The sequence below is a fragment of the Atta colombica genome, unplaced genomic scaffold, assembly GCF_001594045.1.
Source record: "Atta colombica isolate Treedump-2 unplaced genomic scaffold, Acol1.0 scaffold155, whole genome shotgun sequence".
NCBI lineage: Eukaryota > Metazoa > Arthropoda > Insecta > Hymenoptera > Formicidae > Atta > Atta colombica.
In genome coordinates this window covers 1487046-1500330 of record NW_017259245.1, presented here as the reverse complement: position 1 = coordinate 1500330, position 13285 = coordinate 1487046, and the positions used below count along the sequence as shown (strand labels likewise).

General features: G+C 29.1%; 3 protein-coding genes across 5 annotated transcripts in view; 1 reads left to right on the top strand and 2 right to left on the bottom strand.

Moving 5' to 3' along the window:
- LOC108685606 (peroxisomal membrane protein PEX16-like) overlaps positions 1 to 3854 on the bottom strand; it is a 6256-nt gene extending 2402 nt beyond the window's left edge. The window contains exons 1-5 of the mRNA XM_018190474.1: positions 3606 to 3854; positions 3291 to 3537; positions 2014 to 2287; positions 1648 to 1751; positions 1341 to 1567 (exon numbers count right to left, since the gene is read on the bottom strand). Of these exons, the coding sequence (XP_018045963.1) occupies positions 1341 to 1567; positions 1648 to 1751; positions 2014 to 2287; positions 3291 to 3537; positions 3606 to 3732 (979 nt within the window). The 5' untranslated portion in view covers positions 3733 to 3854. The remainder of the gene's footprint in view (positions 1 to 1340; positions 1568 to 1647; positions 1752 to 2013; positions 2288 to 3290; positions 3538 to 3605) is intronic.
- A 1633-nt stretch (positions 3855 to 5487) lies between these two features.
- On the top strand, positions 5488 to 9279 carry LOC108685654 (lysoplasmalogenase-like protein TMEM86A). Of its 2 annotated transcripts, XM_018190547.1 has the most exons (7): positions 5488 to 5679; positions 7191 to 7249; positions 7880 to 8043; positions 8149 to 8342; positions 8449 to 8564; positions 8760 to 8870; positions 9097 to 9279. In XM_018190547.1, the coding sequence occupies exons 2-7, from the start codon at positions 7196 to 7198 to the stop codon at positions 9199 to 9201; spliced, it is 744 nt and encodes a 247-aa protein (XP_018046036.1). In that variant the 5' UTR covers positions 5488 to 5679; positions 7191 to 7195; the 3' UTR covers positions 9202 to 9279. The 2 variants fall into 2 exon arrangements, with proteins under 2 accessions (XP_018046036.1, XP_018046037.1); XM_018190548.1 differs by lacking the exon at positions 7191 to 7249.
- Positions 9280 to 10682: 1403 nt separating this feature from the next.
- Positions 10683 to 13285, bottom strand: part of LOC108685578 (3-oxoacyl-[acyl-carrier-protein] reductase FabG-like) — a 6448-nt gene continuing 3845 nt past the window's right edge. Inside the window, exons 1-4 of one of the 2 annotated variants that reach the window (XM_018190432.1) lie at positions 12644 to 12838; positions 11325 to 11647; positions 11016 to 11217; positions 10683 to 10925 (exon numbers count right to left, since the gene is read on the bottom strand). In XM_018190432.1, the coding sequence (XP_018045921.1) occupies positions 10683 to 10925; positions 11016 to 11217; positions 11325 to 11647 (768 nt within the window). In that variant the 5' untranslated portion in view covers positions 12644 to 12838. Of the gene's footprint in view, positions 10926 to 11015; positions 11218 to 11324; positions 11648 to 12643; positions 12839 to 13285 lie in introns of those variants that run through there. The other variant, XM_018190433.1, reaches the window with a different exon arrangement.

The following is a 13285-nucleotide window of genomic DNA, read 5'->3' as shown; positions in this document are numbered from 1 at the left end:
TATATATATATATATATATATACAAGAAAATACATACTCTGTGCAAAAACAAATATTTGCTGCAATAGTTGGCATGACAGTACGAACAGCAAGATATTATTCATCTTGAAAATCAGAGATCAAAGAGAGAATAAATTAAAACATAGTATACACTCTTGTCAACGAAACTGATTCACAACAAATAAAACACAAAATTCAACTTACGAGATTTATATATATATGTACACAAATGCATCAGCGCGTTGCGAGAAGCAGTACATTTCCGTTTTTCGTAAGTTTCAGGGGAACATATTAACTTGTGCATCCAGCCGGACGAAATATAATACATGACCTTTCATGGCACGCTAAAAACGACACTCGATGGGCTTTCCAGAATTACGTGTAAAATATCTGGTACTACGTAAAAAAAAAATAGACAAGCACACACACGAATTGCTTTCGATCATAATTATATATAATAATCCATAGCATGTGTGCACCAGTAATAGTGCTCAGCGATCTTCCCAGAGGATTGAAACATTTATTTGACGCAGAGAGAAGGTCATCTCAATTTCATTGATAATTAAACAATGAAGGTCAATAAATAGGAGTTACTGGTACGAGCAGAATCACGCATCGCTAATCTCATTCAATATTATGTATTAAAATACATTGTTATAAAAAAATATTGTATCACAAATGGTGATATAACAATGTCTTATCTGATAAAAGGATTGTTACATGAGTGATGGATGTTATAACACAGAATCATTATAAATGAGTCACAAAAAACTAATATATAGTCTATTTTAGCATTAAAATTTATTAAGCTGAATTTATTAAACTGTTTAGTCTTTAAAAAAATTCAACTTGATAAAAATAAAAAAAAATACATTAAAATCATTTATCAATCATATGATAAAATTATTCAAATTGTGTAAAGTTGTAATAGGAATCGGGAAAATTTGTTGAAATACTCGAGGAATATAATCATCTTCCTTTTCGCTTCACGCTTACATGTTAGAATTAATCAGAACGCTAATAAATTAATCAAAGCGAATTAATGATTATTGAGGAAAAAAAATGATTTTTCTATTTGATCTTCATATAATTTATTTTTATAAATTAATGAAATAAAATATACTGAACAATCATAGATACCACCGCTTAAATTCATCCCGGAACAATATATAATAATAGAGAAAAATACAAAAATAATATAAATCTCTTTCTTGATAACCTTTCAATTGTAAATTGGTATGCTTAAATTATGCTGCTTTCATATTTATAAAGAATTTAACTTATTTCTCGTAGCAAGCCTATATTAGCAAGTTAGCGCGACCACATGTAAAAATACGTACTTTGCATATATGGTAAATTCTTTTTAATGGCACTTGTCAAATACTTGGCAAGAGGCACGGAACTAGATATCGTATCAAGCAGTGAATCTATTTTATTACGGCTGTACTTGTCATAAAACGGTGATCTCAAAATGTACAATAGTAAACTCAATCTTCGACGCACGAGTTCTTCTTCTTCCTCTTTACTTAATAATGTTTTTTGGGCGCAACGATTGAAGACATTTAAACTGCACAAACAATAACAATTTGATTACATAAAAAAATTACAATTTATCAATTACGTATAATAGTTCAATATGCTGTGTACCTGGCTATATCGATAATAAGTGATAATATCCACGGTGGCCAACGATTTTGGCTAGTAATGTACATACACCCTAGATGAAGCAGTGGCTTTGTCACATAAAGACTCTAGAAATTAAAAAAATATTTGGTTACCTATCTTTTTTTTACATTAGTATATTATAAGCGAAATCCACATATGTATAGTATGCAATGTCAGCATTGCATAATGCAATTGGATTGTGCAATGCTGACATGCCTGGGCAATGCTGACATTGTACAGCAACTTCATCCGTGACATATATTTTGAAAACTCCATATCAATTGAGATACTTTTTTTATTAAAAAACTTATCATTAATCACATGACAGTATTATATTTTTTAACTGACCTCAGCTAGTTTAAGATTCCTGTCAGATTCCTTATTTTTAGTTAGATTCTCGTTCTCGTCCGTAATAGAAGACAAAGCTTTCCACGTTCGTAATTCTATAGGAGTCGAATACTTTACACTTCTAACAACAGTGCCTGATCTTTTTAGCATAAAGCCTTCCTTTAATTGCACGTTGTCGATTTTATTGAATTTCTCTCTGTTAAGAGGTGGTGTCGCTGGGCTTTTCGTTACACGTTCCTTATATACATAAATTAATAATAGTCGCAATACAGACCTAGGAAAAATAAATGTTGATCAACAAGAGACTTGATGAATTTTGTCATCTGCATTATACTGAATTAGCACACATTAAAGGCTGGTTTATATAAACTATCTAAATGTAGAGATATAATATAATTAATTTTGAAATGAAATAATATTAGTGAATAAAAATTTCAAATTTTGTTAAATGATGTGACAATATCATTATTGGAACTTTTTTAAATATTTATACGTTTTTATATTTAACTTTACTAATTTCATGACAACTCAATTTTAATAAGTAATATTATAAGATCAGTTTTTCTAGAGTTGAATTAATATACATTCTTGGAACTCAAAATAAAATATATGTAATTTGATATTTGGCTAAAGTGAAAAAATAGTTTCAGTGCAGTCTAGTGTCTAGTACAGAAATAAAAAAACAGATCTAGTTCCATCAATTAAGGGCCAGTTCTACTTTTTGGTAAATTTTATCCATTAGGTAAATCTGGCAATATACATGATTGGGTAATTTTGTTACTTACCTAATGAATAAAATTTTACTGAGAGGTAGAACTGGTCCTACAAGTTTAATTTCAGTTTAATTTGCTGTTTATCTCTTTTTAATGTCCTAGAATTAGAAAAAAATCAAGCATTGAACTGAGATTAAAGTTAATTTTATATTGATGGAATCAGGCTTTGTATATTTCTATCAATTTAGCTTAATTTTAATCTTGGTTTAACTTTGTATCTTTTTTCAGTTTTAAGAATCAGAAAAAAGACAAAGACCGGTATTTATAGTCAGATTTTATATTTAAGACCGTCTTAAGTACAATTTTAAGAAGACACAAACCAAAAGGCCACATTACGACTTAAGACATTACTTAAGTCTTAAAAGAACCGACTATGAATACTGGCCAAAGAATAAGTAAAATAAGATTTAAATTTGTCACAGTAGAAATGAAGATAACTGTAATACAAGTGACTGAATTCGCTATTAAATTATCGACAAAATGAAAGAATGGCCCAATACTTACTTAAATAATTGTATAATTACGATTATTAACCATTTTCCTTTTGGCCCCCATAATTTCTTAGCTGACACCTCGAGAAAGGTCTCAGTGTACTCCACCACAGTTAGCCAAATTTTAATTTTTGAGTCATACTGAGGTATTTTTAAGTGCTGGCGTTTGCTGCTGTACATAAGTAAATCGTTGCAGAGCACTATCAGATTTGGCATGGAATAAATCAATTCCACGGCCAAGGTTGAATTGCGCAATTGTCCTGCAAAGAATATATATTTAATGACATATACATGGTTAACAATAAAATTCGACGGCTCGTTTTCTAACCAAAACTGAAATACGATAAACATCTGACAGTAGCCTCGATATCTGTCAATAATTGCGGATTCGCTACGACCCAATTCTTGTACGATGTCAACAGGTTGTTTAACTTAGAATTAACACAGTTTGCCATCTCGTTATTACGTTATTTTAGATTTTTTACAGCGAAAAATAGACATTAAATGTTTAATTCTGCTTATCTCATTATAAGAAAGTAAATTATTGCATTGAACACTGGAATTGTGCCATGTTTGATTCCGAAGGTCGAACTCAATTTCGATTTTAAATTCGATTTTCTTCGTCCAATACGAATCGCTGATTTTGAACGAAATCGATCTCTATTTTGTAAACTTTTCTAAAGGCTTATCCATAAATTGCGTTCAACGAACTTATGCTCATTTTCACCAACGTAGATTAATTTTAATCTTGGTTCAACTTACTCTTCATCTTTTTCTAATTCTAAAGATTAGAAAAAGTCGAAGAATAAGTTGAATCAAGATTAAAATTAATTTACTTTGGAAATGAGTTTTAACAGTTGAGTGAATGTTGCTATTCTTCCAGATCTAAAATGTTGATTGGATGATCTAAAAGAATATTCGCTGAACGCAGCCATTTAGAGAAACTAACCAATGAAATATTCAGTGTAAAGAATTGCTAAAAGATGAAAAGAAAGAATCGAAGGACTGAAAGCGTCTTAAATTCCCTCTTTACCTGAAGGGAAAAAACAAAGTAAAAAAACAAAGTAAACATGTTATATGAAATTTATTAAATCCCATTGACATAACAATAACAATTATATGTTCATCTGTAGGATAAAATGAATATATATTCGAATATTGGAGACAGAGAGAGAGAGAGAGAGAGAGAGAGAGAGAGAGAGAGAGTAAAAATTCTGAGTGCCGAAAGTGCAAGCACGAACAGATTTATCAGTCTTGTAAATGGCAGATTGTTCACGTCGCTAATTGGTCAATTCTAACTTCCTGGTTAATTTAATAGGAAAAAAACTACAAAATATTTAATTACGATTAATTAAAAAATTACTATCAAATGAATGATTTCATAAATTTCTTTATGAACTATTTCATTACTTGTATTTTATATGAAGATTTTTAAAATGCAATTAAAAAGAGTTCTACAGTGATCGTATCAATTAATCAGCTATATTGATTAATTTCACACAGTACAAGAATAACTGATTAAATTAAAATTATCTTTTTAATTATATTTCAAAAATCTTAAATTCATACGAAATACAACTTACAAGAAAATAGTTGAAGAAATAGTTCATTGTTTAATTAATTTCATACGAATAAACTTGATATTGTTGACTATTTACACATAAATTTAAAAATTTGATTTAAATTATCCAAATGATTATAAAATCCTTTCAATTATATACTTTAAAACTCTTTATACACAAAATACAATTAATTTCAAAAACTTTGTTTACTTTATATCAATTGATATGCATAAAATAAAATTATAATTAATTAAAATATTCTAGATGACTATGTCAAACTTTTTAAATTATATATTTTTCCAAAATTCTCATTATTTACTTTTTAATTACATCTTAAAAATCTTTATACAAACGATTTCATAAAGCGTTTAAGAATGAAAACAATTGTCGACGAAGTTCATACGAATACGGTGAAATTATATTTTCGAACGCGCATCCCTGGCCTGAAGTCCCGACGGCATTGGACGACGACATCATCGGCCGGTTGGCCGCCCTGAGCGATGTGATCGGCGGTGGTGCACAACACACAGTGGCCCGGTGACAGGGCGCGCGATGTGCGCGCGTGTGTATGTGTGTGTGTGTGTGTGTGTGTATATATAATATATATATATGTGGCGCGCACCAATATACATGCGTGTGATGCGATGCGTCGAAAAGCGGTCATATAAATAAACAGGGAGCCTGCGAACGATCAGCACTCGCTCGGCCTGTCACGGTCTTGGTCGGTTGGACTTGACGGACAGTCCGGAGTGACATAGACGGCTGCTGCGGCGTTGCTCCCCGACTACCCCGCGCCCCTTTGGTGTCCTTCAACCAAAGATGTCATCGCCTACACAAGTGGTAAGAAGATGTGGTTGCGATAGACAGCGATAAGACAGTTTACGCTGATAAAAGCGGACGTTTATCGTCACCCTCTTTCCGTAAACATTCGTTAGTTTTATTTTATTTTATTTTATTTTATTATTATTTATTTTGTATTAAATTGAAATCGTCTCAATTGCCGCTTTAGTCGCACTGTCGCCGTTCGATTTTAAATCGAGAGAAACTGCTGTTGTTGCTGTTTTTTGTTTTCCCCTTTTGTATGAATCATGTGTTCGTTATTCTCTGCCCCTTTGTTAGAGCGCGAGCGGCATATTCGCGTAAAAATAGAATTTATTGAATTAATCCAATGAGTAACTACTCGCGTAGTGGTTGAAACTGAAAGATAAATATTCAATTTATATATACTTATAACGTCGTGACATGTATATACGTCAAAAGTGTATTATTTATACGCGGAAAAATGATCGGAGCATTGTCACAGACAATAACTGTATTTTATAGAAAGAATTATTTTAAGAGAAGTTGTCTAATTTTTAGAATATATAATACTCGCGATTTTCCGAATGAATTGTAGACACGCGGTTACAATTATGTTAATTAAAACGATTTGCATTCTTCTTGGGAAGCAAAAACAGAGGACTTCGCATCGTTTTGTGTCCGTACAAAGATTGGATAAAAATAGAGATAATTATTTATAATTTAAATACATTTCGTATTTACATTTCACAATAAACATTTTTTTGTACCGATATAAAAATTTTATTTTTAATTAGTTGCACTGAAAACAAATTCATATAATTTTACATGGAAATTACATGTTTATGACTGGAAAATTATTTAAGTATGATTGGAAATTTACTGAAAATCACAAAATATAAACATATTTATAACGTTTATATAAATTGTAGATAATTACATACACACTGAAAAAAATTCATGTAATTCCATATAAAATTACATAAATTTTTTTCAATAGGTATGTAATTATCTACAATTTATATAAGCATTATAAATATGTTTATATTTTGCAATTGAAATATATATGATAATTAAGTATAAGTGATACAGTATTAATATATATAATAAAATTATTTTTTAATAATTTTGCATTATTTTGTAAACTTTTAATTAAAACTTCCTGTTTTGTAAATTAAATTCCTTTCCAATGTTTTAAGTAACCGGATAGCTAAATTACTAATCATCAAATCACAACATGTAACATTAATGAATCACAAAATACAAACAGGAATTACAAAGTACAAACAGTCAGAACCCTGAATTTCCGCGTTATGTATATCCTGTTGGAAATATCTTAAAGATCAATCCAATGCAATCGTTGCAATAGAGTGCTATTAGAGAAAACTACCATATTGGCATAAAGTGACTACTCTATATTAAAGACCATTGTGCATCCTGATGGTACCAGTATTAGATAATATACTATCTTGTAACTGGCTGGATTAGGTCGATGATTAGGCCTCAGTGACTGCGGATAAAATCTCATTCAAACATGCACTATCATTAAATAGGTTTCATGGATGAAGAGCAGCTTATCAAGAAACATTTTGTTGAATATTTGAATATTTTGGTAATAATTAATATATGTAATTATTTTTTTCTTTAAAAAATTAATATGCTTTAAATGTTAATAAATATGAAGAATTTTACAATAATCTCGTATTGAGTTGCTGTTAATAATAATAATGTAATTATAAATTAAAAATTAATTTGTGATCGTCATTTATTTAAACAAATTAAAAAAAATAGAATTAAAGAATCTCCTGTCAGTAGACAGTATAAGTTTTATTCTATTCCATAAAATGAGCGTGTTTGCTTGATTAGATTGTTTAATTGAAATATCAAATGATAAGTTAATGATAATTAAAGATATTTATAATCTACAATGTTTTTGAAATCTTTCATTAATTATTAAACTGTGTTTTTACGTACTTAGAGAGATAATTATTTTAAAATAGCTGCTTCTTAATGAAAATAGGCAACTTAGTGAATTTAATGCGGTTAAAATTGAATTATGAATAATTTATTGGAATTTTTTGTTCTCTAATTTTTCTGTTTTTCTTACTTTATACGCATAAGTCTCAGAAAAAAATAATTGATCTATTAAAATTATATAAATACATTTTTTATCATTACAATGTAATTCTGCATATCGATACGAGTTTTTGCACTAAATAATAAAATGATATTTACATTTCAGATAAAAAGCGTTGGGCCAAAATTGGTACCGTTCTTTAAAAGCGTATCCGTATATTTTGTATTACTTGCTGAACAGCCATCTCTATTAACGGCATGTTTTAAATGTTTACCGATAATAAGTCTTATTATTTTTGTTCTGTTGCACGGAATTAGTTTATCTAAAGAGTAAGTAAAAAGTGCTTATATAGATTTAATGATGAGCTGGATGATTTTATTTCGTGGTAATCTTTTTGCTTCAGCGTTGCTAACGTAATACTCATCTCTTTGCAGATATGCCTTCTCCAGGCGTATATTAACGGGATTAGTGTTTAGTTGCATAGGTGACGCACTATTAGTGTGGCCTAATTGCTTCACTGCAGGGATGTGTATGTTTGCTATTGCGCAAATTATGTATATATTTGCATTTGGATTCAAACCCCTTAATTTAACACTTGGAGTATTACTGTATACATCTTGTTCAATTGGTAAGATTTATGAACACGACTTGCGAATATGTTTTTAACCAATTAGATATTAATGTTCATTGATCGCTATCTATCATTAATTAATTGATTAATGTACTGCTTTCAGTTATATATGCTTTGATGCCGGGATTAAATGGGATTTTAGCAATAGGAGTGCCAATTTATACAGTATTACTTACCACTATGGCATGGAGAGCCATATCAAGAGTACAGTTCTTCGGGGTAAATTCATATAATAATATAGAAACTACAGAAACAATTAACTTTATATCTGTTATCTCTATCCCTTTAAATATGTAACACTTACTTCTCTAATAATAAATTATCACTTATCTAAAAACTTTGCCACAAGTAGCATTAGTTTTTATATATCAATGCAATATAGAGAATTAATAATAATCATATTTTATCCATTAGGAATTGTGGACGTGGACTAAGTTATGCAGTTGCATTGGAAGTATTTGCTTTGTCATATCTGACACTTTGCTCGGATTTCATTATTTCCATAGTCCATTACCTTATTCTCAGGTATGTACATTAAGGCTTTTGTTCATTGCGAGTACTGAAAATCTATAATATACGTAATGTATAACAAATTTTTTGTACTTGTAATGAATAAAATATTTCAAAACCATATTATTGAATAACGGAACACAGCCTTACATTCACATAGTGCTTCTGAAAAATAGTCTTGATAACGATATAATAATTTTATGAAAGATATAATAATGTTCGATTTTTTTTTACTTCCCAGGTATCCATTATGTTGACATACTATGCAGCACAATTAGGTATAGCATTAAGTGCAGTAGATTCTAAAAATAATAGTAATAACAGAATATCTGCCAATAAAGGCTGAAATATTTATCCTTTATCTGGAGATGTAAAACTTAGGCAGATGTAAAACAGGGATGTTTCTCAACGTCTGCTTTAAACTATGTGCATAATTCCAGTAGGAAATTGTTGTGATAATCATCTTTGACAAGTTGAATATTTCAAAGTTATATTATTGAATAAGGAGATTCGGACGAGTTTCAGTGATAGGATGTTGTACCTTTTGACTGTAGAAATAGTCTTATATTTCTTTTTTGTATTATTAATGATATGCAAAGAAATCTTATAGAGATTTCGTACTAGCTTTGTGGTGTCCTATTTTTTGTATATATATATATAAGAAAGAATTAAAAAAATATTATACTGTTAAATATAAATGTAATAGAAGAATAGAATATTAGTATTCTTAAAGAAATAATTTCTTTACGAAAATTTCGTTGTTTTTATTAAAACAATTACGTTGTTATAATGTGTTATAATGTGTCTCTGAAGATCAAGAATTTTTTAATGTAAAAGAAAATATATTATAGTGTTGTATATATGTATAGCGTTTCTTATGCATAAAAATCGCATTTGAATTATATAAAACTGATTATTTTATATATATATTTGGGCCAAAATGCAATAGCTTGTCCGCGATTCATTGCAAATGGCGAACATATTAAATAATACTTTTGTAGAAAGTTATTATTGTATATATATGTTATATATGATCTATATTTGTTAGTGTATTATTATCATTCATCAATGTAAATTATCATCTTACAGAGAACAAGTTGCAATATAGGTGTAAATTGTATCATAGATAAATATTTCTTACGTCAATCTATATATGTTACATTGTATATCATGTTACACATATGTTGTGTGTTTATTATAACATGAATCGTAACATGAATCGTTAACACTGCCATTTTTGTTGGCAAAATAAAAACTAAATGATGACTTTACAACGGGTTCTCAATTGAATGTCTAAATTAAATTTTTCAATAATTTCATAGTAAAAATATAATATTTATAAAACATAGATATAAAATTACTTTTCATGAATTAAATTTTTAAATAGAACGCATTTTTCAGTTTAATTAAAATATTTTGCTAATTTATTTTATGTTGCATATATTGATTGTTATTTTTTTTTATTTAAATGTCTATCTATATTTTAATATAAAATTTTATTATGTTTTTTTTGAAATGTCCTTTATAAAATTAGAGATATTAAAACTCATTTATAACATTTTTTTATTTACCAAGAGTACTGTTTATCCTATTTATACTCTAGCGGTACTACAAGAATTTTCATTTTCTCTTTTTGTTACAAAAATATAAGCATCTTTTTTTAAAAAAAGTTACAAACAAGTTATCCAAAATATATTTTCAATGTGTTCTTGGAAGAAACAAAAATAGGATAAAAATATTGTATGTAATCTTTCATTAATGTATACTGCAATATATATATATATATATTGCATTATATAGTATCATTTATATAGATGATTTAAGATTTTAACGAGGACACATGGCATGTCTACCTCCATCTACAGGTAATGTTGCTCCTGTTATGAAACTAGCCTCGTCGCTCGCTAGAAATGCAATAGTCTTTGCGACTTCTGAAACGTTGCCCGTTCTTCCTAGAGCATGCGTCTGTTTACCGCGCTCGAAAAAGTTTTTAAGCTGATCTTTGTCCATTCCACTGGTTTCATGCAGCTTTGTTGCTATAACGCCAGGATTTATGGCATTCACACGTATCTAGTATATTAAAAAAATTTTTAAATAATGCCAATAATAATTAAAAATGATATTAAATTAAGAAAAGGAAATAGTCATGTTTACACATACCTGTTTTGATGCCAAATCTAAAGCAACGCAACGCGTAAATTGATCCAGGGCCGCCTTACTCATACAATATGCCAGACAACCTGGGAAAGATCGTAATCCGTTTACGCTAGAGATATTTACAATGTTGCCCTTCGTCTTGATTAAATGTGGCACTGCCAGCATTGTTAATTGATATATCGAACGAACATTTATGTTGAAAATCCTGAAAATACATGTTTTATAATATCATACCGGCATGTTATCAAAGTGGAATACAGTTTATCAATACTGATAAAAGTTTTTATATATTATCTGCTTATTATCACGTACTTGTCGTACTCTTCCAAGCTTGTGGTCTCTATACTACCGTTTGCCAAAATTCCGGCGCTGTTAATTAAAACATCTAATTTGCCATAATGCTTGATCGTCGAATCGATAATATTTTTCACATCATTCTCATTAGTTAATTCTCCCGTTACGATGAATGGCTTGGATTGTCCACATTCACATTGTTTAGCTACCTTCTCTAAATTGTCCTTGTTACGTCCACTTATCGACAATGATGCCCCAAACTGAGATAAGTGAATAGCTGTTGCAGCACCTATTCCTGAACTAGCCCCTGTTATTAAGACGACTTTTCCCACGAAAGACATCTAAAATAAATAAATGTTCTTCACTGTTGCATTATATGTCATGCACTACGTATATTTTATATAATCTAAGACAATAATATTGCAAATTCAGATTCTATCAATAGAATTTAATTTGAAATTTCTTGATCTACTTCTTAGAACTAAAAAAAGATAAAAAGTTAAACGAGAGATAAATTGAAGTTAATCATATCATTGATGTAAATGGATATTAATGTTATTATTAATAATAAGTATTTGTATAATTTGCAAACATAACAAATCAACAGAAATATTTTTTTTGAAATCGATTAGCCCAGCAAACAAGAATGGATTGAAATGGATTTAGATTTTCAGAAATATTGATTCACGAATGTTAAAATGAATGCTTTTTAATCCTAAATGCATTTTTATTCATTAGGAATTGCATGGAGCATATCTCTATGCCTTTCAATCTAAAAATAATATTAGCTTTTTTTTTTGCATTGTGAATACTGTTCAATTCAGAATTTTGAATAGGAAAATTTTGAATAGGAAGTTTTTTTTAATCCAATTGCTTTCAAGTTTGGGTTTGAAACGGATAATCGGCATACAGTTTTCTTTCCTACTTATCTTTTTTCTTTCAAAAATCTCCTCCAGCAAACGAGAATGGATTAAAATGGATTGAAATTTTTATCTAATCGAATGCATATTTTAAGTAGCGAATACTTTTTAATTGGATTCAATTAGATTCAATTGGATGGAATTGGATTGAAAAACTGCATTTTCTATTCAAGATTTTGAATTAAACAATATTTATAATGTATTTATGTTGCACAGAAAAAGCTAATATTATTTTTAGATTGAAAGGCAATAGAGATATGTTGCAATTTCTATAAATGAATAAAAATGGAAAGATTGAAAAGCATTCATTTTAACATTCATGAATCAATATTTTTGAAAATTTCAATTTATTTCAATCCATTCTCGTTTGCTGGGAAATTATGTAAAACGATAATGTTTAATAATCTGGATAGTTACTCTGATAATATGATAGCGAATAAAATGTCCACAAAAGTCAAGCGATAAAACTGTGAGAGCAAGATACAAATCGCGTAACACAGTGGTAAACAGATACGATATACCACGGTATATATAGTATGTCAGTACGATAAATGAGTTGGCACTTTGTGTACTTGTACGTTCTGTTCCATTCTTCTAAGATGCATTCGTTTCACGCATGATGTGTAATATATCATTTCCTTGTTTAATATTCGGTGAATAACAAGGATAAATAATGTATGTGCGTATGTGAAACGGAATTTATTCAATATAGGGCCAGTTTCACCAATCAAGCTTAATCGTGATTAACTGTCAACCACAATTGGTCGAGTCTACTAAACAGCAAACGCGATTGATTAGTCAACGACCAATTAAATTAACTGGCATTGATGAAATTGGCTCATAATTTTTTATTGCTGCACTTTCTGAACTGCACACAGTACAATAAGTTGAAATAAAATAAATATACATTTATCTCACTTCAACTTATTGCACCGTGTGCAATTCAGAGAGTGCAGCAATAAGAAACATATCTATAGATATAATTTTAGAACATTGCGAAAATGGATTATAATTTTTTTAAAATCGCAAATGAAAAATAGTACTTTATATTATTTAAAA

What these genes read in the sequence shown, in the direction of transcription:
- LOC108685654 (XM_018190547.1), top strand. Translation starts at nt 7,196, where the DNA reads ATGGATGAAGAGCAGCTTATCAAGAAACATTTTGTTGAATATTTGAAT. An exon ending in GGAATTAGTTTATCTAAAGA is followed by an intron (nt 8,044 to 8,148) that starts GTAAGTAAAAAG and finishes ATCTCTTTGCAG; the next exon opens with ATATGCCTTCTCCAGGCGTA. An exon ending in CAAGAGTACAGTTCTTCGGG is followed by an intron (nt 8,565 to 8,759) that starts GTAAATTCATAT and finishes TTTATCCATTAG; the next exon opens with GAATTGTGGACGTGGACTAA.